This window comes from Chrysochloris asiatica, unplaced genomic scaffold (genome assembly GCF_000296735.1).
Source record: "Chrysochloris asiatica unplaced genomic scaffold, ChrAsi1.0 scaffold00053, whole genome shotgun sequence".
NCBI lineage: Eukaryota > Metazoa > Chordata > Mammalia > Afrosoricida > Chrysochloridae > Chrysochloris > Chrysochloris asiatica.
This window is the reverse complement of record NW_006408571.1, coordinates 9,233,272-9,261,136: the sequence shown is the minus strand read 5'-3', so window position 1 is coordinate 9,261,136 and position 27,865 is coordinate 9,233,272. Positions and strand designations below refer to the sequence as shown.

Here is a 27,865-nt window from a genome sequence, read left to right as displayed (position 1 = left end):
TATGTTCACTGCTAACTGAAAGGTCGGTGGTTCAAGTCCACACAGGGGTAAACTGTGGTGATCCATTTCCAAAATACCAGCACTCAGACACAGATGGAGTGGCCTTGAGTTACTGTAATTGACTCAACAGCAATTGGGTTTGTTGTGTTTGTGTGTTTACGTATAAATCAAATGTGACCAAAAGGCCTGGAGGTCTGACTCCCCACAGCTTTTCCACGCAGCCAGCAGCCAGGACTGCAGCTGCAATGACTCATCTGGCGTCGCACGAAGCCAGTATAACGAACTGTGGACACATCTTGTGTTCTTCTGCTTTTGAAGGACAGTACACAGACATTTGTTATAAGCTATAGTGTTTAGGGAGTCCTGGTGTGGCGCTGTGGGCTAATGTGTCAGACTGCAGTCCTTTGAACTGCAAGGTTGGTGGTTCAAGCTCACCAGCTGCTCCTTGAAAACTCTATACAGGGTCACTATGGGTCAGAATCAACTCGACGGCACTTAACAACAACATAGTGTTTAGATAAACCCAATTCTGAATCTCACTAACATTAAATCAAAGAGTAATTTTTGTTGTCCTTTAATATATTATACCATATATCCAAAAGACCCCACGTATCCAAACAACACAAGGGGGCTTTTACATATTTGTGGAAAATGATATTCTCCTTTAATTATATCTTCCACAAACTTTTTGAAGACCTCTTGTACAGCCAGGAAAAATTATGTCTGTGATAATAGAAAACCATCATTTTCTAGTAGTCTTCAAAAATGAAACTTTCTTCTTTATGCAAAGCAAGCAATCATAAAAAATAACTTTCTTATAAGAGCTAAAGAAAAGGAAAAACACAGTATTTTCCAGATTAGAGAAACATCTGTTACAATAACCTACCATACAGAGAAGAGACTTTAAAAAAAATTATTCATGGAACTAATTTGCTATTTATATATAAGGAAGAACTGTGTGGGGAAAAAAAGGTAGTGAAAGTCTAAACAATGTGCATCAGAACGAGTCTTACAACCTTAGAACAGTGATTATGTGTAGAAACAAATAGAATGGCTTTAACCTTAAATATTTCATAAAAAAATAAACATACAGAAAGCGTGCTAAAGTAAGTATAGTAAAACATTAATAACTGTTAAAACTAAGGAGTAAGTATATAAAAATCATTTCCATTTTTGTATTTGACTTATTTCACAATGAAAATTTTTTCAGAGAAAAGAATCCATGTACAACAGAGTATAATCATCTGAAATTTCATCACAGATATATCCCTCTTGCCTGCTCGTCTTTGAAAATAATCATCACCTGGTTTCCAAGCATTGCTCTAGTACAGAGACCAAGAGAAACCACTAAGTATTTTCTCCCTCCTTGTCATTTGACAGAAGAGGCAGAGTCTTTACCTTTGTAATGGTGAGCACAATGTCCGTGGATGTTACCAGAGGGTGAGGGTTGCCCATTAGCCTGTAACCAATCACTTGAGGAAGTACCATGCTGATTGGCTGACCCAGCATGACTGCTTCAGCTTCGATACCACCCACGCCTGCAATGAATGGCACAGAAAAAAGAATGCTTGAATTATCCCTCACTCTATCCTTAAGGCATAAATTCAGCACCATCCGTGGTAATGAGCCTGCGCCAATGTTTGAAAAGGAGCTCTGATAGCATAGTGGGTTACAAGTTGGCCCACAAAATTACTAGTTTGAATGTACCAGCTGTTTCACGAGCGAATGATGAGGCTTTCTGCTCCCATAAAGATTTACAGCCTCAGAAACCCTGTACAGGGTCACAATGCGTCGGAACCGACTCTATAGCACATAACCACCACCACCGCGATGTTTTAATAGCGCAGTTATGTTTCTATAAAGAGTAATTATTTTTTATTCTCTCTACAGGATTTCTGGAGTCCTGGTATAGCGCTGTGGATTAATGTGCCAGAATGCAAAGCCATTTGAACTGTAGGGTTGGTGGTTCAAACTCACCAGCTGCTCCTTGGAAACCCTATACAAGGTCGCTATGGGTCGGAATTGACTTGATGGCACTTAACAACAACAACAACAGGATTTCCAACATACGTATCAGACTCCCCTTAGTAGCACACAAAATGGACTCTGGGGTCCAGGAGGCTCCGTTTTTAACAAATCCCAGGTGAATCTCATTTTGTTCTAAAACTCACTAGGCCATTATTCCAGTTCATTTTTCAAAAACTAATGACACTCACACCCTTACCTACATGGTTAGGTTCCAACAACTAGGTCATAATGCAAAATCGGCATTACAAAAAAATGGAGGAGGACTATATTGTTTGTTACATAATTGCCAAACGACATCACTGCAAAACTGACAAACCATTGAGAATCATGGCCCAGTCAAGTTGACACACAACCTTAACCATCACAGCCAGTATTACTCTCACTATGCGCCTTTGTGTTCATTACTGCCAGACTTATGAATGCACAAAACATGGAACCAAGTGTTACTGTTGTCATAAATGTGAAATGTCAGTTAATGAGATAGTTGGTAACTGAGAAGTAGGTGTATTAAGTGCTTACTAGGTACTGGAAAATATGAAATAAACAAAACAGACAAAACCTCTCTCTGATTTACATAGGCATGCAAATTAATACTACTGAGCTACACTGACATCCAAGTGAGTTAAGGGACACGTCCTAGACTAGAAAATATGAACCAGGAACCCAGAACACTCACCCCAACCAAGAACGCCCAAACCATCAATCATGGTAGTGTGTGAATCTGTGCCCACCAGGCTGTCTGGATAATAATAGCCATCCTGATCAAATGCCACTCTTGCCAAGTATTCCAAATTCACCTGGTGGATGATTCCTGAGCCAGGGGGAATAATCCGCATGTTGTGAAAAGCCTGGGAGCCCCACTAGGATTGAAAAATGCAAAGAAAACTATGAACACCCGACACACTCTATCCAGCCCATCCCCTCAGAGCGTTTCTTTATATTCTACCCCATGCACAGCCAAGCAGGGGAACCAAGCTCTGCACATACCTTTAAGAATTCAAATCGCTCTCTATTTCTTTCAAATTCCAGGTCTTGATTCTTCTGCAAACTGTCTGCCCTGTCAGAGAGAAAAACTAAATATATAAATGTTAAGGCTTAAAATGTCTATTTCATTGGTGATGAATGCACAAAGCAATTGCATCTGAAGACTTACTGGGTGGTAGGAGTTCTGGTAGTGTAGTAGTTACAAGTTGGGTTGCTGGTCTCAAGGTCAGCAGTTCAAAACTACCAGCTATTCCGTGGGAGAAAGATGAGGCTTTCTGCATCCGTAAAGATTTGTTACCTTGGAAACCCTATACAGGGTTTTCACTATGAGTAGAGCCGACTCCATAGCACACCACTATTACCATTATTTATGGCGCTGTGGCATAAAGCACTGGACTGCAAGTTCAGTCTGAACCACAAGGTCGGCAGTTCAAACTCACTAGCCGCTCCTTGAAAACCCTATACAGGGTCACTGAGTCAGAACTGACTCGGCGGCACTTAACAACAACAGTATGCATCTCATTCATGAATGTGCGAAAACCTATTAATTAATGTGAGAAAGAAGAGGTAACTGGAGAAAGTAAACAGAATAATTACTGTCTGATTCAAGTGACTCCTACAATGCCTTCAAAGTTTTGAACTTGAGAGGCAGAAATTATGAAGTGAATTTAAATGAAAACAAATCTAATCATTAAGTCTGGCTGTTAGGAACAGCCTTAAGATATATGATGACAACAGCAACCTAGATATGTTTTTAAAAAACTCTTGCTTCTGAACCTCTTTCTCATCTATGCCCTCATGAAAACACCTGTCTTGAGCTGGGCTGTTACCTGAGTTGGCATTTTAATCTGTTTATACTGGGAGATAAAGAACCAGTCATTCATAAAATCAACCAGTCATTCATAAAGTCACAGAGCTCTGGTAGCGTAGTGGTTACGAATCGGGCTGTGAACCTTAAGGTTAGCGGTTTGAAACTACCAGCTGCTCCGCGGGAGAAAGATGAGGCTTTCTACTCCCGTAAAGATTTACACCCTCGGAAACCCTATACAGGGTCGCTATGGGTCGGAACCGACTCGATGGCACTTAACAACAACAACAACAAGGCCAGAGGAGGATGGTGGTGCCCAGGATCTGGAAACCCCAGATCATCTGCTAAGGTTTATTCCAGGTCAATCTGCCCATCAAGAGTGGCAATGGCAATGAAGGGGATCAACAAGCATATCCAGGATTTTTATAATCAAACGGCATTGTTTTGAGTCAATATGGAACAAATTAAACTTTGCAGGTCCAGCACCAAGAAGGTGCTCACAAATTGTCACAGACTGAGTGACAGGATGGTAAAATTAATAGCTATGACCCAAGTCACACTGCATTAACATGACAACTCACATTTTCTGACATTACTAGGAAGTAGACACTATTCTAAAAGCTTTACATTTATTTTCTCATTTAGTCTCTTTAACATCCTTTTGGGTTGTTGTTGGTGGTTGTGTGCCGTGGAGTCGGTTCCAACTCATAGCAACCCTGTATAGGGTTTCTGAGGCTGTAAGTCTTCACAGGAGCCTCAACTTTCTCCTGCAAAATGACTGGTAGTTTTGAACTGCTGACATTGAGGTTAGCAGCCAGACTTGTAATCACTACGCTATCAGAACTCCTTACCTAGAAGCAACTAATATTCACCTTTTACAAAAGAGGAAACAGACACAGTGAGGTTATGAAATTTGCTTAGGATCACACAGCTAGTTAAGTGGCAGAATTGAAATTCAAACTAAGCAGTCTGACTCCAGAGTGGGTGATGGTGGTGGTAAACCGTGGAGTCAGTTCCGACTCATAACGGCCCTGAAAGCTTCATCTTTCCCCTGTGGAACTGCTGACCTTGAGGTTAGCAGCCCGACTCATAATCACTACACTACCAGAGCTTCTCTAGAGTGGGTACTCAATCCTTATAACAACCTGCCTCCCGGTAGCAGCAGTTTCAGAAACTTTAGTGGTTACAGTAGTAATGATAACAACCACAGTACCATGAGCAGCTAATGGACAACAGTACGTGTCAGACTAAGTGCTGTACACACATGAATTCATTCCATCATTAACAACTCCTCTAGGAGGGATGACTCAATTCCTACTCCTGGTGTCCCCACATGTGTCGGAGTAGAACTGTGCTCCACAGGGTTTTCTCCGGTTGGTTTCTTGGAAGTAGATCTCCAGGCATTTCTTTCACGCTTTATTATTAATAAGACAAACTGGTCTGTGGTTACTACACTTACCGACTGCATTAAATTATGTGTTCACTGATCTCTCTATTCTTCTCAACTAATGTTTCTTGAATAATGCTGAAACACAGTATTAGATTTTATTAAAAAACAAAACAAAGCAAAAACCCACAAGAAAGAGAAGGTGTCTCTTCGTTGTATGTAGCTCTTGCCCCTACTGCTCCCATTTCTCCTATTTTGAACACTTCTGGCCTTCCTAGACATTATCCTTCGTCCTCTTCCCTTCAACAAGGGGGATGTCAGAGGTGCTAGAGGCAGAAGCTGGGTTGGAAGGGGGCAGTCACCCCAGAGAATTCTGGGAATATCAGTTTCATAAAAACAACATACTCACATGACAGGCATAAGACAGAAATATTTAGGCTGCTTTATGATATGGGTATCACATTGTAGGATCAGCACAGGATTGCTAACCACCAGACCAGCAGTTCAAACTCATCAGTCATTCATTCCTTGGAAACCATACACAGGGTCGCTATGACTTGACGGCACTTAGTCCACGTAAAAATCTATTTTCTCATGAAAGCAAAACATCTACTATGCTAAGTCTGGCTCAATTAGCTTAGCTCTAGTTATTGGCATGAATAAACAGAATTAGAATTCAGACTTTTTATCCATCACTCAGAATTTGCCTAAAATTAGCCCATCTAGTAAACTTTTAATCAAGTCTCCAAATGTGAATGGCCTCACAGAATCAAAAGGAAATGGCTTGTTGGTTACATAATTGAATCTACATTTGGACACAGTTCAAAGTTTCTGAGAACTACATTGAACGGTGGTCCAGAAGTTCACAGAGTACTCACAGAGGAGATAGTTTTCACATTAATGAAATCTGGAATTAGGATATTCTTGTTGGGATAAAAATATGAAAGGCTATTCTGAGATAATTTTGTGAGACATTAAAATAATATTAGTTCTACCCTTTATTCCTGAAAACGGTATGAGGTCAACTGATATTATTAAAACCAAGCAACAAGCTTGTAAATATTTAACTGAGAACATTTACTCAGTTTTTCTAGCTCATTTCTGGAAACAAAGAGTTCCACGAGGGTTGAGACATATCACATTAATTCCTTACAAAAATGAGGAAAGAGACCTGGAGGTCAGATTGCAAAAGCAAATCTCAAGAAATAAAAACAAAACACCACCAATGAAAACACTTTGAACAGAAATGTTCTCTAATTAGGAAAAAAAAAAAAAAAGTGTTTTCTAGATGTGGGTATCAATGTGGATCAAAGTTCAGCCCTGGACTTTCCTGTTTTCATAACATTTTCAGTGCTACACTGCCCATGAAGAAACTCCGCAGAAAAATGAAACCACAGTTGGTGGAAGTCAAGGACTGAAGGACAAGAAAATCACAATGAAGTTAGTGATGACCCAGATTTATTAACTGCTTAGCAGCCAGCAGCTCTGTAAATTGTGAGCTACCAGTGTTTAAACAAGTCTCTATCAGTGTTTCACCTTCCAGGTCAGCAATGAGAGCTTCCCAGAAAGATGAAGCTGTGTATGGTTCTGTGAGGCTGCTTTTATAACGTCTGAAGTGAAAATTTAGGAAACATCCTTAGCGTCCAGTAGGGTAATATCTGTGTGTATAATTTTAATTCTTCCCACTAAAACCGAAACGTCAAGTTGAGCTCATGTGATATGTTGGCTGTGCACTCGGGGTCGGTTCCAACTCACAGTGAGCCTGTTCAAGGTTTCCGAGGCTGTAAGTCTGTACAGGAACGGCAAGCCTCATCTTTCTCTCTTGGAGCTACTGGTAGATTCGAACTGCTGAATGCAGTTAGCAGCCCAATTCGCAATCCATTCTGCTACCAGGGCTCCTTGGTGTGATATTTGGGGTGGGCTGGGGAAGACATGTAGCCTAAGTAAGATCCAAAGGGAAGCTGGCAAGTTTCTACTCTTTGTTCCAAGAATATATAGTCAATTTAGGCCACAATGCAAATTTCTCTTCATCTTGAATTTCTCTGGTTTGGATACTGGCAATATTATGGAAAGCACTTTAAAGCCCCAAGGAAGCAAACAAAAGATTTTTTCCTGGAGTGGTTTGTTTCATTTTCTTAAATGACTTATTATTCAAAACAATAGCTTCTTATTATAAAATTATATAAAGACCAGTTAAATCCGCTGAGATAATTGCAGACCAGCCTGACACCTTTTTTTCACTCTTTCAATGCGAGCACAACTTATCACCTAGTTGAGGTTACTCTATATATGCCATTTCGTTTTTTAGCTACTGAGCTAAGGTATGAACATGATCTAAGTGTTGTCAAGTACTTTATAAACATACGTTTACTTAATAATTCATAACTGAATAAATAACTCTCTTGAATTAGGCATTTAGATTGTTTCTGGATTTTTAATATTATGATACTTTCATAAGCATTACTGATCATAAAGTTTTTTTCCCCCGCTGGATTTCAGATATTCATTACGAGATATTCTTGGAAGTGAAAGTTCCACAAAAGGTAAGAAAGTTTCTAAAGTTCTTAGTACACACTGCCCTTATTATTTTTAATATATCGTACTAATAATAGTGTATAAAAGTGTCTCCCTTATGACACCTTTATAATTAATAATGTTTATTTTCTAATCTTAACTATATTGATAAGAGAAAATGGTATCTGAGGGAGTTAATTTGCTTTTTTATTACCTGTAAGATTGAAAAGGTTTTCTAAACAGTTTACCATGTGTATTTCCTTTTATTGTAAAATGTTTATTATCCATTGTCCATTTATCTGCTAGATCGGACCACTTTTGTAAATTAGTTACACATGCTCTGTGTATGTTAAGGATGCTAATTCTTTCTCATATACACTGCAAATATTTTTCTAGGTATTTACTCTTTGTAGTATTAGCATTTGTAGATTTTTCCTCCCTTTTTTGTTTTGATTCGAGAACTCACTGTTTTCAAATATAGGAAGTTCTTTCCTAAATATACTTTTATATTTTTCCAAAAACATTTTCAAGATTTAAGTTTTCTAATTTGAATGCTTTAATTCATATGAAATGCCACCTGTACCCAAAAAACCCCATTATTTTCCCAGCATTGTATATAGAATTGTCATTTCTTTTCCCACGGACAGTTGATAACTTTATGAAGTCATACTTCTAGGCAAAGATCCAAACCTTTGCTGTGTAATCTCGTAGTTACTTTGAGAAAAGATGCATTATACCTCCCCACCCTTTGACTCTGGGCTCGCCGTATAACTTGTTTTGGTAAATGGTATTGTGAACTAAGTGCCAATCCTAAGATAGGCCTGAGAGATACTGCACTATTTCCACTTGCTCTCTTGAGAGTCTGTGATTACCAAATAATTGTTCTCTTTCAGCCTGGGCCCTAAAATCAATACAAGTAGACTAGAGCTGCCCCAGCTTTGACTCAGCCATAGCAGCATGAAGCTGCTCAACTGTCCTCATCCTACTTCAGCTGGCCTCTCAACAACGCAGGTAGGTAAGAAAAAATTCTGGTTCTTGACTGTCACTGAGATTTTAGGGCTGTTTTTCATATAGCAACTGCTATTACCAGTTTTGCACCTATCTTTACATTGAAATTGTTGTTATTTTCACTGGTGCAAATCCTGCTTTTAGGAGAAGACAACTGATATATTTTTTTTTTTTTCTCTTTCAATTGGAACCTCATCAGAAACTCTTCCAGGCCCTACTAAATCACTGAGTACCTCACTTGGATTCCATTGTTATAATTTAAAAAAAAATTTTATTTTTTTTAAAATGTATTTTAAAGAGTATGGGGAATGTGTTACAATGTTTAACATACTAGCACCATTTTAACCCACAGGGGCACCCCAATACTACCAATTTAAAGCAAAGACTTTTGGAGAAAGATATTTAGGGATAAAATCTTGTTAAAATAGACTTAGGAAAATAAACCATTATTATTCAACTCAAATTCTAAGAATTTAGTCATCTCTCCAATGAGCTAGGATCACAAATGCTACATGTTTTAAGAAGCAATTTTTTTTTTAACATTTTATTGTAAATTGAGTGAAGTTTATAGAGCAGATCACCAATTTGACATTTAACAATTCATCCGTATTTTCATTTGAGTGACTGCAATCCCCTAATGGCAGCATCACCACTTCCTCTCTGTGTTTCATGTCTCCATTCCTCCTCCTTTCCTGTCTTTTGAACTTTGTCCTTAGGTAAATGCTGCCCTTTTGATCTCAGATGGTTTATTATATTATAAGGTGTGTTATCACCAGTGTTATTGTTCCCTTTGTTGTTGTGGTTAGGTGCCATCGAGTCAGTACCAACTCATAGCAACCTTATGCACAGCAAAACGAAACACAGCCCGATCCTGGGCCACTTCACTGTTCCCTTTACATACTTATCTATTGTTTGCCTAAAAACGAAGCCACAGACACCAGTCTCTAGCTAAGCAGTAAGCCTGGCCTCTTTTATGATTCTGAGTTCCACAATTTTCTTCCATTTAGCTCTTCTGGTCTCAGGGCCATGGAAACTGATGTTCACATGGTCCATTAGTCCACTGGACTAACTGTTTCCAAGCATCTTCAATTTCATCACTCTTCTTACCTCTGGACAGGGAGATACTGATAGTTGGACATTAGATGGCTGTTCATAGGCTTTAAGATCCTAGTCACTACACACCAAGTAGGATGTAGAACACTGTCTTTGTGGACTATGCTAAGGAAGCAATTACTTTTAAAATCTGTTAGGAAGTCAGGCCAAAATTACTGGCTCCTAATGGCATAGTCAAATATTCAGTTTTCTTCTTCATAAAATAAGGTATTTTAATAACCAAGCAGTTGGGTGCCAAAAGTGAGGGGACAGAAAAAAAGAGAAGCCTAATCATCCTCAGAATCATAAAATTAGAATGTTTTCCTTCTCAAGGTACAAAATGTACATAAATTCTTGAATGGAAAGCTAATTTGCTCTGTAAACTTTCACATAAAAAAACACAAGAAACCAAAAAGAAATACAAGTGAATATGAAACACACATACACAAAATGAATGAATGAATAAAGACATTACAGCCACCTTAATGTAGTTATCAAAATTCTCATTTAAACCAAGCATAAATTCAAGGCCACCCAATTTAGTACAGTTAAGTGTTTGTTATATATTCAGCTCTTACATTCAGGGAGTTAACAGATGAACTTAGTTGTCACCAAGGCAACTCAAGAGCCAATTTCCTTTCAAGAGCTACAGTCCTATTTCAGACATTCTGTCTTCTAGCATATCAGAGGACAGAGAAGTAAGGAATTCCTAACAGAAGAGAATTTAACCTGTCCTTGAAGGACAGGAAGGATTTTGACAGAAAAGAGGTGAGGACAGCCCAAGCAATAGAAGGAGGAAAAAGAAGAGAAAAGGAAAGCGTAGGCTTTATGGGAACCCAGATGGAGAGGTCGAGATAGTCAAGTATGAAGCAGTGACTTGGGATCAAAATAAAGAAAAAGGCTCCAACAGAGGGAAGAAAACAAAAAAACAACTCCTTAAAATCAAACACATACTTGTATTCACACGCTCTCATGAGATAACTTCATGTGGATTTAAACACAGGCTGCTCGCACCCCAGAAGTAAATAGAAAAAAAGACCGGGGGAACAAAAACAGGTCCATCAGCCAAAATATGTCTTCAGTGGAAAAATAGATAATAATTTTAGTCTTGCCTAATATACTTTTCAAAGATGTTATTCTTTTATTTAACTATATGCACGTTTTAAAAAAACAAAACAAAACCCAGCAAGTAAGCCAAGCTGTACATAAAGCAGAAAACCCAGGTTTTTTCTTACCTTCTGTTGAAATCCACCTGGATGGAATGATCAATGACAAGATCAGCAGGACACACAGGGTTTATTTTCTCTGGGTCCCCTCCTAACTTCTTCACAGCATCACGCATTGCAGCAAAGTCCACCACAGCTGGAACACCCCTAGTGCAAAAACAGAGAATTCAGTAGAAGATACATTTGTAACTGGATTTTTCAGTTTTGGTTTCATTGATAATACTGGCAGTGGATGGCTTAAAAAGCGGGTTTCTAAACACATTTCCTTGAAGAGAAATCAGAGAGGTGCAAAGAACCATGATAGAGTGGCATGTTTATATGCAGTTATACCACTGAAGTAAATATAATGTTTACAGTCCAGAGAAAACAGAGGAAAGGTGACATTCTGGAGAGTTTACTGATGTGACTGCTTTCCATTCATCTGGTGGGTTGAGAAAGACATGGAAAAGACACGTCAGTCACAACTTCGAGGTCAGACCAAATGTAAATGAGGAGTAAATGTAATTTAAAGAGTGGGCTGTGAAGCAAATTTATGGTAAGTGAATTCTTCGTTTTTATGTTTTTATCAATTTGGAGTCCTGGTGTGGCGCTGTTGTTTAATGAGCTGGATGCAAAGTTGGCTTGGACTGAAAAGCTGACTGTTCAAGTATACCCGCCGCTCCTCAGAAACCCTGTACAGGGTCGTTATGAGTCAGGCCCTGTATAGGGTCACTATGAGTCTAAATTTATCAATGTAGAGTACACAATTTGGGTGTTCTTCCTATAGAAAAACAAAATTTGGAGTCCAGAAAAAAAATAAAGTAAGATCATTTAAAAATGGAAAAGTTGTATATCAAAGCAGAGGTAGTGATGGGGAGAAGGATTCCTGGGACCATAGCAGACATGGGTTAGACCATTTCTATGTGTTGTCCATCAGTGCTCCAAGGACAGATGCTTAGTACCTGGCTCTATGGGTGACAGGTGTGGAAGAGAAGAGATGCCAAGATAGTGCTACTACTCTATGCTATGTCTTCCACATTTCCCTCGGATACTCAGGCCTAGGATCTTCAACACCAAAGCAATGACCCTTGCCATTGGAAAAGGAGTGTCACTATATAACATGTTTGCCTGAAACCACCTTGGTTGATGTCTGCTACCCCAGGGTAATGATCTCTTTTGTTTTTGTGCCCAGATATTGTATCATAAATTATACGCTCACTCTGTTTTAAAAAAAGAAAACAGGAGGTTTCTTTAAGGGTCTTCTGATGAGGGAGGCAGATAAGGGGAGAGGGAAGTGACATGTGGCTCACGTGAAGTCCTGCAGGATGACACGGGCAGGCTTAAATGGCACTTCTATGTTCTTATGCTGCATGACATTCCAGTTTAGGATATTCTCAATGTCACTTTTTTTCACCAAAAACTCATCACAGTTCCGAACAGCTGCCTCCAACAGAACTCTAATAGAAAATGGTAAGCGTCCTAGGAGGAGAGGAGAAAACATAACAAAACAAACAAAAACCGTCAGACGGCCTTATTGAAAGCGGCCTCTTTAAAGCCATTCTCTGTATAAACTCATACAAGGCATCAGCTATTGTTTCAACAGAGGAAGAGGGTAAAGTTTAAAGTGATCAACAGAGGATATGGTTATTGAATGGGTTTTTGTTGTTATTGTTAAGTTACAAGCCAGTTCAGACTCACAGCGACCCTGTATAAGGTTTCTGAGGAGTATTATCCCACAGCGCCACACCAGGCCTGGAATACAAAGAATTACATTCTGGTGTGGCGCTGTAGGATAAGCACTGAACTGCAAAGTCGGTTTGAACAGCAAGGTCGTTTGTTCAAACTCACCAGCCGCTCCTTGGAAACCATATACGGGTCTCTATTAACAACAACAAAATGCAACTTGGGAGTGTGGTGGTTTGGTAGGGTAAGAACAGGACAGTGAACTACAAGGTTGAAGGTGTGAGTCCACCAGCTGCTCTGTGGGAGAAAGATGAGGCTTTCTGCTCCTGCAAAGAGGTACAGTTTTAGAAATCCTACACCAGGTTGCTATGAGTCTGTATCGACTTGATGGCACTTAACAACATATCTCTTATGAAAACTAGTGTTCAAGAATGAGTAAACAAGCTCTTTAAAGTTACTGCCATTAAGACCAAAGCATGTTGTTGTTGTTAAGTACCGTCGTGTTGGTTCTGACTCATAGTGACCCTGTATAGGGTTTCCGAGGAGCAGCTGATAGGCTTGAACTGCTGACCTTGTGGTTCGAAGTCCAGTGCTGATTCTACAGCATCACACTAGGAGTCTAAGACCAAAGTACAGGCACATACATTTTTCAAAGGCAATAAGATCCTAAACACCACGTACATAGAATGGTTATAGGAACTGATGAGCAGGTTTTCCAGATAAACATCATTATAATTCATAAGAATATTGAATGTGCTTTTGTTTATAAAATAAAAAATTCAATTATGATATATAGACATTTTTCACTAGTATTATCTAGAAGTATTATTTGGAAAAACAGAATGCAAAAGGTAAAATAATATATGATTCAGAGCCAAGAGACTTGAAGCTACATCCTCTTCTGCTACCCACGTACTTGTCACATGAACACATCATTGACCCTCTCTGAGCCCCAGCCCAGGAAGTCCTACATTTTATAACAAGACCCCATAGGTCTTGTTTATAGACATAATCTGTAAGTGTAAACACATGCCACACTATTGAATGTTATATAAATGCTAAGCATACACAATCATTATTATCTACTCTAAAATGAACAGTGCAAGAGAGGCATGTGTGTGAGTTTGTGTTTGTGAGCTTAACCCACAAACATTCAGCAGTCTGGCAGAACTCAAAAATCAGGTCTCCGGGTTTCTAAGCCTGTGCTCAGTTTCAAAGAATAACTCTGTGTTTCCACTTACTCTACCATCTCCCCTAAAGGCTAATTAATCACAGAGCTTAATTATAATGCAAATAAGATGCCACAAGACATCAGAGGCTATTACACTATAGAATCATGCACCTACCATATCTTGCGTCCTCCAATTTATTTAAATTAAAGAATTTCTTTCCTGGTTGTGCAGCATCCAAGGGTTCAGCAATGCATTTGAATGGGTTGCTCATGATTACTGATGATCACGTGCCCCTAAACAAGAAAGTGGAAATTTAATTTCTGCTTTCAAAGCTAGACCTCATTTACAGGAGCGAGTACTTGTTCTCTTTAACTACTATGCACGGTCACCTAAATCACTTCTTATCTTTCCAAAATAGAGGGCAGGAAGGCTACACATGAACAATGTTGAGATTATTAGCAATTATTTTAACAGGGCTTTCTGTGAAGCTTGCATTGGCCTCTCAAGAGAGTATAAAACCCAAAACTTCTTTTGCTTTATTTCTACAATTTCCCAACATCCTTCCACTGAGAAAAGTTTGCTCTTGTTAGCTGCCATTGAATCAGCTATGACTCATGGAGGTCCCGGGTACAGGACAAAATCCTGCCCTGTCCTGTGCCACCCCATGAAGCTTGTGGTCCACAAGCTGTCCACTGGCTGATGTGGATGTAGATGAGAAATGAAGTAGCTCATGGTAAGTCCTGGCTATATGAAAACACCTCTGAGGAGGGCTCAAGTCTTATTTGGCAGGAGATAAGAAGTCTATAGCAAATGACATTATGCAATTGTACAAAACTTGAACTTTGGAAGTGGGGACTTAAGAAGAGTTATTTTCTGGAAACACCCCGTGAATTTCCTGTTATAAGAGTCTCTGTGACATTTTTAATAAACTTTGCACACCAGACGCCTTCCTGGTTCATTTTTGCAGACAGTGATAACAGAGCGTTGACACCAGAGCATCTTTAAAGCACACTGTGGCATAAAGGCCCAAACTCTGCTGACACATTGGGAAGACACATCTACCCAACTCTGAGAAAGTCTTCTCATGCAACCTTTCATGGATTAAAAACAAAACCAAAAAGACCCATCGTTGCCAAGTTGATTATGACTGAGAGCAACCCTATAGGACAGAGGAACTACCCCCCCTAGTTTCCAAGGCTACAATCTTAATGGAAGCCAGACTGTCATCTGTGCCTCCCATGAAGCAGCTGGTGGTTCAAACCACCAACCGTTCAGTTAGCAGCCAAGTGCTTAACCACCGAACCACCAGAGCTCCTTATTTTCACACGCTGCATGTGGTAAATAAGGGACACTATTCCTGACATTCTGGTGTGGTGCTGTAGGGTAAGCACAAGGTTGGCAATGCAAACCCATCAACCCCTCTTGGAAACACACTATACAGGGTCACTATGAGTCAGAACTGACGTGACAGTACACAACCACAATTTGTGAAAGTTTAAAGATACAGCTTTATCTCTACAGATAGGTTATCTTCATTAAGGGCACAAAGGGGACTAGCTGTGGTTGTTGGTAAGTGCCATCGAGTCAGTTGGGACTCATAGTGACCCTGTAAAGGTGAGTTTGAACTGCTGACCTTGCAATTCAAACAACCTTGCGGTCCAGTGCTTAGGGGCTACTAGTTCCTTAAAAGGTGCAGGAGCCTAGATGTTGGAACTGGAAGGCTTAGTTTTCAATGTTTGCATTTTTAACTATGTTCAATAAAACACTAAGCAATTAGTTAAAGTCTTAAAAGAAAAAAGATATTGTACATCTAACAGGCTCCACGGTACTTACCACCAACAACAAGAAATTCTGTCCAAAGTCCAGTACTAAGTAGTTTTGGGGGAGGTAGCTGGTTGGCTATCAGTGCAGGGAATGATGCCTGCAACAAGCACCGAGAGGACAGAGACAAGAGACGTTGTCTACTGCTTTTGGTCCCTAGTCCCACATGATTTCTTTAGGAGGGCCACTTGAGGAGCGGGGGCAGTGGTGCGAAGACACCTGACCGCACCAGGAACAATCAAACTCATTCTCTAGGAATTCTGGAGATGAAACTAAGGAAAGGCTAGAAAGGAGGTGGACAGTGTTTATAAAAGTACATACCCTTGACCATCTGTATTAGAATTAGCGAGGGATCTTGTTAGATAAAAAATCCTGAGTCCCACCCCTGAACTATCAAATCAGTACAGATGAGAGCAAGGACAGGAATCCCCATGTTTAATATCCTCAGTGATTCTAGCACATGTTCAGCTGAAGAACCATTGTTAGACACTGAAATGTCAGACGTGGAGGCAGCATGTACGTGAAACAGGAGGGGCAAGTTCTGAAGTACGATGACACACTAACTACTTCCAAGGGCTCAAGAAGGAAGTCGACACACAGGAACAGGCTTTAGAGGCAACCAGGAAGTCTGTATCCATGCAAAGGGGTGGCAACAATTTGGTTCCAGCCTGGAGCCACATGCAGACATGCTAGACCAGGGTTGACAGCTCATCCAAGTTTTCAAGTAAGCAAGGCTGATTTTCTGGATCTCTTAATTTGTAGACGTTAGGCACTAATTTAGTTTTTCTCAACTACTGTGCAGCTATGCAGAAGATGAAGAAAACAAACACTCCTGTGGACCCTGTCTGAGTAGAGGGTCCACAATCTTGCCCTGTGTTGTAACTCAATCTGGCCAAAGTGTCAGACTCGAAGGAGTTCAGCTAGGAAACCCACTACAATGACAGACGTGAGAGGCAGCCAGGACATGCATTTGGATAGAAATGGAAAATCCAAGGGTACGTGGATTAAAGGTTGAGGAGGCAAAATTTGGGAGAAATGGGCTGCTGAGTGAGTGGGCAATCGCCAAGGGGAAGAAGAAATCAAACACTTCCAGGTCTGGATGACTACAAAGCTTTAGGACTTCTTGGGGAGGAGGACTGTAGCTTTAGTTTTTGAGGGGAGTGTATATATAAGATGACATGCCCCACAAATGCAAGGGTTTTGTAACAAATTCCCACTAAATCAGGAGGAAGTCAGAATGCCTGTTAAAGAGAAAAAAATCTATAAATACACTGTTTAGTAACAACAGTGGTGGCTTGTTTGCAGAAGACACAAACTACTTGCAGAAGTTAGGAGAGAAAGGAAACAGCTTCTGCTTCTGATGGTTCTATGTATGCCAAATGCTTACATGTTTTATGCTTTCTTGAATCCCTGCAATGTCCTCAAAAATAAAGCATATCCTTATTCCAACTTTACGAATAAGGAAACTGCAGCTCAGAAGGCATAATCTATTAAGAGGAAGAGTTAGGTTTTGAACCCTGGCTCTTTCTACCACCCCCACTACCACTGCCTCTCCAGTGCTACAACTCCTGCTCTGAAGTTGATGCTGGATGGAGCCACCAACCAACAACCCCACGAGACTGAGAGAGCCAGAAGAGACTCCTGGGCACAAGAGACTCAGCTCTTGAATGCTGGAGCTGTCTCTACTCTCCACGGGTCAGCACGCACCTAGGCCTGAGCCAGCCATTGCCCCATGTCCCCTGCTACTCTTCACTAAGTCACAGGTCAACAGAGACCAACAGTAGTGTCTGCTGGTAACTATAAACTGGTTCTGCTTGGAAGTTTGGGTGACAGCTTCTCCATACATGCCTAGAGGGCTCTAAAAATCAGTCACTCCAGGGTTCTGCTCAATTCTCCTCACAGAAGTCTCCAGTGTTAGCAACCCCATGAAAAGGCCAGCACAACCAGGTTTCAAGAAGAGCGTGAGGGTCCATATCCACAGGAGATCTAGGGATTGTGAATGCTACCTGTCTGCCTTACTCTGGCCAGAATCTCACCTTATTCCCAAACCTTGAGTATTATCACCAGCCCCAAGAGCTGGAGTTTCTTCAAGAACCCCAGCAACTGTCCACGGAGCTCTACCTGCGTCCGTCAGCCCCACAGAGCAGACCCATGGTTTCAGTGGCTGTCTTTTCTGATCTCCCATCCCAGCTGCTTGTGGCCCTGCCCCTCTCCCTCCACTTTATTTTATCTTCACACAATACTAATGACAAGCAGGGATGAACAAACACAGTAAAGGTGGATCTTTTTTTGGGAGGAAAGTGGGTTCTCATACCTTTTTTTTTTTCTTTTTCAGAAGGAGAATGGTTGTTCAGGTGGCTGTCTTTCCTGTTGCACACAATGAGATGGTACTACAATGGAGGCAGAGTAAAAAAAGAGGGAAAAAAAAAGAAAAGGAGAAAAGTGAAGAAAAAACAGGAAGTGATGGCTTTGAAGCAGCGAGCTTGGACAGTCATCCAGAACTCTGCTTGTCCTTCCTGAACCCTTGCTCTCAGACAACTTAGGCCTGCTGAACATTGCCCCTTGGCTGCAGAAACAAATCAGGCAAAGGAACAGTTCTTATTCCAGAATAAAAAATGAGACACCGACACCCTATCTGAAACCCTTCACAACCCCTAGCTCACAATCTGCCAGTCGAGTATTTGGTAGAGAAACTGTGTCTTTCAAAGCTATCCACCCTGAAACACCAGTTGGGTGGCCTGAACAATGTCAAGATTCCCCAAATACATTTTGTGCAATGTGGGAGAGGGAACTTCCAAACACCATAGCAAGTTACTAAAAAGTTCATAGCAAGTTACTAAAAAGAAGAACTATTCAGTCCAGGCTGGCAGATCTGAGGGAAGACCTCTGACAATGAGTCAGGAAAAGGTGGGGAGGGAGTGCAGAGCTGGGATTCTGCACAACCACAACTTAACCTATGGTCTCAATTAGGACACATACAGGTGACTGGGAGTGGCATCCTCCTATAGGAACACTTAGAGGCCAAGACGGCAATGAGATCAGAGAATGTAATGTGGTGCTTTCTGAATAGAACCTTATGTGTAGCATTTCCCTAGGACTCTGGTGGTGCAATGGTCAAGTGCTTGGCTGCTAATGGTAAGGCTGGCAGTCTGAACCCACCAGTCGCTCTGCAGAAGAAAGACACAGCCATCTGATTCTGCAAAGACTATGGCCTTGGCAACCTGAGCGGCAGTTGTACTTTGTCCTACAGACTTACTATGAGTCAGAATGGACTCACAGGGTTTGGCAATCCCGATGAAGAAATAGAGGGCTCTGAAGAGGATTAGATTTGCTTGGGGTCACGTAAATTGTTAGTGTTAGAACCTGGAAGAAAACATGACTGATTTTCCTCCCAATTAAAAGCAAATTTCCCACAGGGGGTTTAAAAAAGTCTAAAACTCTTTTTTTAGACAGTGTTGGGAAAAAAAACAAAAGATTGATCAAATTACAGTCTTGGAGCACAGTTCTGGTGTGGCACTGTGGGCTTATGCGTCAGACTGCTAAGTTGTTTGAACTGCAAGGTCGGTGGTTCAAGCTCACAAGCTGCTCCTTGGAAACCCTATACAGGGTCACTATGGGTCAGCATCGACTTGAAGGCACTTCACAACAACAACAATGAGTATAGTCATTTCCTGAGCCTTCCATGTGACTCAGAGATCTAGAGAACTGACTTACAGCTAACCTCTGGGAAAACAACACAGGTTAGTGTTTTCACAATCTGTCCTGGGAGACCTGTTTATTTTAACAACACAAATATGAAATATACAATTATTTACTCAGGTTCAATGTAAGAAATGTGAGCAAAGACTCATTTTAAGTGATATAGTGAAATTTAAAGTTGCAGAATAATAAAATATATATATATACTACTCTATGGATATCAATTCAAATTAAGAACATTTTAAGGCTCAGTATACATTCATTCATACACACTTACACACAAACCATCGTATATATAAATGTATTCATAAAGAAAGTTCTAGAATAAAGCCAATGTTATCTCTAATTAGAAGACTATGCTGTCCAAATTCTATTCTCAATAAGCCTGCATGCAAATATTACTTACTTTCAAAAAAAGTTTACAGTTGTTGCTGTTATGTGCCGTGGAGTCAGTTCCGACTCATAGCGACACTGTACAGGGTTTCCAAGGCTGTAAATCTTTATGGGAGTAGAAAGCCTCCTCTTTCTCCCGCGGAACAGCTGGTAGTTTTGAACTGCTGACCGTGAGATCACTAGCCCAATTCATAACCACTATGCTAAAGTTTAGCCTTTCTTGATCTCTCACACTCTGCCCCCCCCCCCCCCCAAAAACAAAAACAAAAACAAAAACAAAAACAAAAAAATGCCAAGAAATTTGGAAGACAACTATCTGGCCAACTGATTGGAAGAGATCAATATTTATGCCCATCCCAAAGAGAGGTGACCCAACAGAATGCGGAAATCATCGGACAATCTCTTTGATATCTCAAGTGAGTAAAGTTTTGCTAAAGGTAATACAATCATACATTGACAGAGAACTTCCAGAGGTTCAAGCTGAATTCAGAAGAGGCCGGGGAACGAGAGATATCATTGCTGCTATCCAATGGATCTTGGCTGAAAGCAGAGAATACCAGAAGGATGTTTACCTGTGCTTTATTGACTACGCAAAGGCTTTCGATTGTGTGGATCATGACAAGCTATGGACAACATTGAGAAGTATGAGTATTCCAGAACACTTAATTGTACTTTTGAGAAATCTGTACCTAGACCAAGAAGATGGGAACACTGAATGTTTTAAAATTGGGAAAGGTGTGAGACAGGGTTGTATTCTTTCACCATACTTATTCAACCTGTATGCTGAGCAAATAATAAGAGAAGCTGGGTTCTATGAAGAAAAACATGGCGTAAGGATTGGAGGAAGACTCATTAACAACCTGCGATATGCAGATGATACAACCTTGATTACTGAAAGTGAAGAGGACTTGAAACATTTACTTATGAAGATCAAAGAGCACAGCCTTCGATATGGATTACATCTCAATGTCAAAAAAACAAAAATCCTCACCACTGGACCAATAAACAACATTCTTATCAATGGAGAAAAGATTGAAGTTGTCAAAGACTTCATTCTTCTTGGATCAACTATCAACACTTGCGGAACCAGCAGTCAAGAGATCAGACGACGTATTGCATTGGGCAAATCTGCTGCACAGGAACTTTTTAAAATATTGAAGAGCAGAGATGTCAGCTTGAGGACTAAGGTGCGCCTGACCCAGGCCACGGTGTTTTCAATAGCCTCATATGGATGCGAAAGCTGGACAGTGAATAAGGAAGATCGTAGAAGAATTGATGCCTTTGAGTTGTGGTGTTGGAGGAGAATACTGTAAGTGCCATGGACTGCCAAAAGAACCAATAGATCTGTTTTGGAAGAAGTACAACCAGAGTGCTCCTTGGAGGCCAAGATGGCTAAGCTTCATCTCTCATACTTTGGACATATTGTCCAGAGGAAACAGTCGCTGGAGAAGGATGTCATGCTGGGTAAGGTGGAGGGTCAGAGAAAAAGAGGAAGACCCCTAACGAGATGGATCAGCCAGGTGGCATCATTGATGGACTCAAGTGTGGCAGCGGTAGTGAGGTTGGCTCAGGATCGGGCATTGTTTCGTTCTGCTGTGCATGGGGTCACTATGAGTCGGTTCCGACTCGATGGCACCTGATAACAACAATAACAACGCTAAAGTCATTTTAAAATTGTACATAAATATCTCTAGTGGATAGTTCATAAAGGAAAGGAGAGCATCTCTATAAAGCAAGAACTTGAGAGATGTCTCCAGCAATGTCGCAGCAGAGGAGGAGCAAATCAGCTTCAAACAGAGTGGGATGGCATGAGATTCATCAAGTTACTCAGAACAGTTCACAATTTATGTAAGTTTTGTACTAAGGTTGACCCCAGGTAGCTAAAATCATAGAAAGAAAAACTGCTATGTGGGGGAAATTATTATGTGTGGAGTGTGTGTTTACCTTTCTCCAAGCTGAGATATAAAAAACCAATGTTGGTATTTCTTCAAAAAATAGTGAAGTTAAATATGTTTCCATCTGTCTGTTAGACATCTGAATTTCTTCTTTTATAAACTGCCTGTCTGCCAGACAGGCCAAAGGGAACCACAGTAGGTAGCCTCTGGTGACCAAATGTTCTAATCCCTGGGGGAACTCCAATGAGCTCTGAATGTGAATAAGACTCAACCCCCGAGCCCTGTTTAGGCTGGGACTGTCCTTGGCCCCAATCTGGTCTTGAGATTTGCAGTCTATAGGATTTCTCTTTATATGGATGACAAAAACCAAAATTCAAACCAGTTGCTGGCAGCTCTAAAGTCTGTTGTACAATTTGTCCCCATGGTTGGGTACATTTTAAGCAAGCCCAGTTGGTTTGAATGAGTAAACAAGCCAGTGAGCTTTGCAATCTGTAACCTCAGACTAAACCTCCAAGCACAGGCAGTAATCCTGCCAACAGGTTTCATGAGGGAGCCTGAGCAGTGTCTTACTGCAGAGTAAGCACACTGTTTAGCCATTACTCTTTCTAGAAAACCATCTTAGAGCATACACCCAGCTGACAGGGAATGACTCAACATTAGCATTAGTATCCAAGAAAGAAAGCAAGTGAACTGTCACAGGCAGATTTGTAAAATGCTTGGAATAGACAGCTAGCCTTAGTTACAAGCCCATGATCAGATAAAATAGATTCACCTCTCAGGGTCTTTCCAGCCTCTGGGATATATAAATTTGTGATCTAGCGGCTTCTCAGGTGTTGAATCCTTTTAGGATGACTTAAGAGACAGAAACATCAATATTAATGAGCACTATTAGTAATCACAGGTCATCCGCACAACAACAGGAGTGGGCGGAGAAGACGCAGAACCCTGTGCAGCAGAACTCCTGTCAGGAATGGGGTGGGGACTATACGTCTGGTTGGTAGTTTCTGTTTATCCTCTACGGTTGGAGGAATGCATATCAGTTTCCTGAGGCGTTTTAAAGAGGCTTCCAGGTGATTAGTGGAGAATCCCTGCTTTGTGGTCTAAAGTACACACAACACATTCTCCCAATCATTCATCTGGGCTTTCTTCAGACACATGAGAATGGATTTTTAAAATCTGTTCCAACCAGAGAGCTTTCTTCTCTCTCTTTGTATCTCTTCTCTTCTCATACCTTTCTAAATAAATCCACCCTTAGTTTACATGGTTTTCAATTCCCAAATCAAAGATCATTGTGTTTCTAGGGTTTATTTAGTTCACAGTAAAGATGAGCTAAGCCTTCACTTTTTTCCCATTTAGAGAGAAATTAATTGGTCCCACCCTGAAACCGATGGCTGTGTATCTAACCATCATGCCTCTTATAACTGATTTTTGTCAAAAGTGAGATCCCAAGGATGTTTACATTAGCATAAATGACCCACGCGGGCAGCAAAGTCAGCATGGCAGCCAGAATGTCAGCTCTTTGCTTTATTTGATGTGGCTACATCTGGACGAATTAAATACCTCTGAATTCTTCCCAAGACTAGGTCACTTACTAATCCTCTTAGCTGTTCATACAAGTTATTAAATAAACAAAAAACAACTCTTACACGTAACCCTGTAATTTAAAGGAGGAGCATAAAGCAATTGCGGATTTGTGGGGAGATGAAAGAAAACATTAAAAAACTACAGTGGGGTCAAGGCAGAAGGGGTGGAGAAAGTAATGGTTTTATAACCACATCATCAAATCCACCAAAACATGTTTCTTGAGCTTGAACTATATGGGAGGGGCACTGTAGGCTCTAGAGCTGAATAAGACTCTGCCTTGTGTCTCAAAGGCTTTGCCATCACAGAGAAACTTGAAATGTTCGTTGCAACTAAATTTTTAAGATCAGTCTGTTTCCACTAGTTCTTCTGTCCTATTCTAAGACAGCTGACAAGATTAGCTCACATTCATTGCTACATTTTTTTTTTTTTACAGCTGCAACAGTTATTTTTAAAGAAATAAATTACTTTCTGAGAACGCCTAAAACTTTCTGTGCCTCAGTTTCCACTGGGTAAAATAAAAGCAGTTGATGATCTCAAAAGTCTCATTTAAGTGAAAAATTCTATGACTCATTCATTCATTTAACAGATATTTTCAGTAGGTATCTAGTGAATGCACTGGGGTAACCAAAGCTGACAATGTTCCTGATCTCATGGTGAGTCAATTTTAGTGGAGGGAGACAGACTCTGGCCAGTCAGACACTGGCCAGTCTTGCAGTTAAGTCAGGGTGAGTGTTGTAGGGCCTGTAGGGGCCATGGAGAATGTATGGTGATCACAGAAGGCCTGACGTGGGGCACTTCAGCAGAGATTTGGAGGACATGATGGAACAAGCTAAGTGTGATCTAGGGAAGTGGTAAGAATGAGTGCAAAGGTCCTAAAGTATGCTTACAGGGGTTGAGGAAGGGCCAGGAGACCACAATGGGGCAAGAGAGGACAGAAAAGAAGAGGATTTGGGGAGTCTCAGAGGCCAGATCCCATGCAGATTTTGTATGCCATTGTTATTGTTGTTAAGTGCTGTTGAGTCAGTTCTGACCCATAGCAACCCTGTATAGGGTTTCTGAAGAGCGGCTAGTGAGCTTGAACCACTGACCTTGTAGTTCAAACCAACTTTGCAGTCCAGCGCATTAACCTACAGCACTACTCCAGGACTCCATTGTAGGAGCTGTGAATAAAGAAACATCAAGCCAGTTGCTCCAGAGTCAATTCTTATTCACAGTAACCCCATGTGCCACACAGCAGAATTGTACTCCATGGGGTTTTCACGATTTCAAATGGTAACGTTTCGGTTGGTTATTTGTTGTTGTTATTGCTGTTAAGTGCGATCCAGTCGCCCTGATTCATAGCAACCCCGAAGAAAGGCTGGTGGGTTTGAACTGCCAAGCTTGTTGTTAGCAGTCCAATGCTTATCCTAAAATGCCAGGGCTAAACATTTGCACTACCCACAGATTTCTGGGGATTTTGAATAATGATAAGCTGAAAGTATTTGCTATTAATACCACTACTATTCAAATTTACATACCAACTATTAAAGTCAGCGATGACAAAATTGAAGTCTACCAACTTTTTCAGTCTGAAACTGATCAAACATACAATCAAGATGTATTGATAATCAGTGGTGATTGGAATGCCAAAGTTGGAAACAGAGGAAGGAGCAGTAGGTGGAAAATATGGCACTGGTGATAGAAATGATGCTGGAAATCACATGATAGAATTTTGCAAGACCAATTACTTACTCATTACAAATATCTTTTTTCAACAACATAAAAGGTGACTATATACATGAACCTCACCAGATGGACTACACAGGAAACAACTTAACTATATCTGTGGGAAGAGATGGGATAAAAGCACAATATCACATCATCCAAAAACATGGCCGGGGCAGACTGGAAAACACCAGCAATTGCTCTTATGCAAGTTCAGGCTGAAGCTGAAGAAAATTAAAACAATTTCACAAGAGCCAAAATATGACCTTGGGTCTATCTCACCTTAACTTAGAAACCATCTCAAGAACAGATTTGATGCATTAGACACTAATGACTGAAGATCAGAAAAGTTGTGGGATGACATCAAGAACATCATACAAGAAGAATGCAAAGGGTCATTAAAAAGACAGGAAAGAAAGAAAAGATCAAAATAGATGTCAGAAGAGACGCTGAAACTTGCTATTGAGCATAGAGAAGCTAAAGCTAACGGAAGAAATGAGATAAAAAAAGCTGAACAGAAAATTTCAAAGAGCAGCTTGAGAAGACAATGCCAAGTATTTTAATGAAATGTGTAAAAACTTGGAGTTAGAACACCAAAAGAGTAGAAAATTACTTAGCATTCCTAAAACAGAAAAAACTGAAGAAAAAAAATCCAAGCCTTGGCTTGCCAGATTGAAGCACTCTGTGGGCATAGTATTGAACGACACAGAAAGCATCAAAAGAAGACGGAAGGGACATACAGAGTCACTCTACCAAAAGGAAACGGTCAATGTTCAACCATTTCAAGAGGGAGCATAAGCTCAAGAACAGATGACACTGAAGGAGTAAGTCCCAGTTGTACTGAAAGCACTGACAGAAAAAAAGGCCCCAGGAATTTACAGTACACAAATTGAAGGCACTGACTCAACTGTGCCAACATATTTGGAAGTCAGCGACCTGGCCAACTGATTGGAAGAGATTCGTATTTGTGACCATTCCAAAGAGGAATAACCTAACAGAATGCAGAAGTCAATGAACATTATCATTACGATAACATGCAAGTAAAATTTTACTGAAGACAATTTCTATCAGTTGCAACAGCACACCAACAGAGAATTGCCAGAAATTCAAGTCAGATTCAGACGAGGATGTGGCACTAGGGTTATTAGTGCTGATATCAGATGGATCTTTGCTAAAAGCAGAAAATATTCAGAAAGATGTTTACCTGTGCTCTAGTGACTATGCAAAGACTTTTGACTATGTAGATCATGACAAAATACTTACTGATAACATTGTGAAGAATGGACATTCTAAGACATTTCATTATGCTCATGAAGAACCTGTACATGGACCGGAGGCCATGTTAAAACAGAGCAAGGGAATACTGAATGGCTTAAAATCAGGAGTGTACCAGGTTGTATCTTTCATCATAGTTATTCAATCAGTATGATGAGCAAATAATAGGAGAAGCTGGATTATATGAAGAAGAATGTGGTATTAAGATTGGAGGAAGACTCATTCACAACCTTATTAACAAGTAGATGATATAACCTTGCTTGCTAAAAGTGAAGAGCTTGAAATACAATATGGATTGTACACAAATTGAGAAAACAAAAATTTTCACAACTGGATCAATAAATAACATGATCTATGGAGAAAAGATTGAAATTGTCAAAGACTTTATTTTGTTTGGATCCACAATCACCACTCAAGGAAGAAGCAGTCAAGAAATCAAACGATGTATTGCATTAGGCAAATCTGCTGCACAAGACCTCTTTAAAGTGTTCAAGAAAGAGCAACAATATCAGTTTGAGAGTATAAGATGCTCCCGATGCAAGCCAGGGTATTTTCAATGGCTTCATATACATGTGAAAGTTGGACAATGAATAAGGCAGATGATCGAAGAATTGATGCATTTGAGTCATAGTGTTAGAAAAGAATGTTGAAAGTACCATGGACTGCTAGAAGAACAAACCAATCTGTGTGGAAAGAAATACAGCCAGAAAGCTTCTTAGAAGCCAGGATAACAAGACTTGGCTCTCATATTTCCAATGTGTTATCAGGAGAAGGCTATTAGTTATGTTTGGTAAAGTGGAAGGTCAGCAAAAAAAAAAAAGGAAGACTCCCAATGAGATGGATTCACACAATGGCAGCAGCAATGGGCTCAAGTATAGGTAACAATTGCGAAGAAGGCACAGGACTAGGCAGGGTTTTGATCTGATATGCATAGGGTCACTATGAGTCGGAACCAACTTGATGGCACTTAACAACAACAATCTGTGAATTTCGTTAAATAATAGATTTTAAATGTTAGAATCTGTTAAAAGTTTGATACAAAATTAACTCATCAGATGAAAACCTTAGATTAATGAAAAAAGTATCTACTTCTTGAAATCTAAAACCTTCTGTTTCACTGAACTTCACTGTTAACAAACACAGGAAATTTTGAGGATGTATCATAAAAATCATCATGAGTCAACCTGGCAGCTCTCTTTTGGAATAAGTGCAACCAGAGTGCTCCCTAGGTTTAGGATGTGCTTTATTGACTATGCAAAGGCTTTCGACTGTGTGGATCATGACAAGCTTTGGACAACATTGCGAAGTATGAGTATTCTGGAACACTTAATTGTGCTTATGAGAAATCTGTATATGGACCAAGAGGCAGTTGTTCGAACAGAACATGGGAACACTGAATGGCTTCAAATTAAGAAAGGTGTGCAACAGGGTTGTATTCTTTCACCATACTTATTCATCCTGTATGCTGAGCAAATAATCTGAGAAGCTGGGCTCTATGAAGAAAAACATGGCATTAGGATTGGAGGAAGACTCATTAACAACCTGCGATATGCAAATGATGCAATCTTGCTTGCTGAAAGTGAAGAGGTCTTAAAACATTTACTGATGAAGAT

At 40.3% G+C, this 27,865-nt stretch overlaps 1 protein-coding gene across 1 annotated transcript in view; it reads right to left on the bottom strand.

The window, feature by feature from the left end:
* ACO1 (aconitase 1, soluble) overlaps positions 1 to 27,865 on the bottom strand; it is a 66,994-nt gene that overhangs the window by 26,945 nt on the left and 12,184 nt on the right. Inside the window, exons 2-7 of the mRNA XM_006863016.1 lie at positions 14,056 to 14,174; positions 12,337 to 12,505; positions 11,057 to 11,194; positions 3,016 to 3,085; positions 2,705 to 2,888; positions 1,399 to 1,538 (exon numbers count right to left, since the gene is read on the bottom strand). Of these exons, the coding sequence (XP_006863078.1) occupies positions 1,399 to 1,538; positions 2,705 to 2,888; positions 3,016 to 3,085; positions 11,057 to 11,194; positions 12,337 to 12,505; positions 14,056 to 14,152 (798 nt within the window). The 5' untranslated portion in view covers positions 14,153 to 14,174. The remainder of the gene's footprint in view (positions 1 to 1,398; positions 1,539 to 2,704; positions 2,889 to 3,015; positions 3,086 to 11,056; positions 11,195 to 12,336; positions 12,506 to 14,055; positions 14,175 to 27,865) is intronic.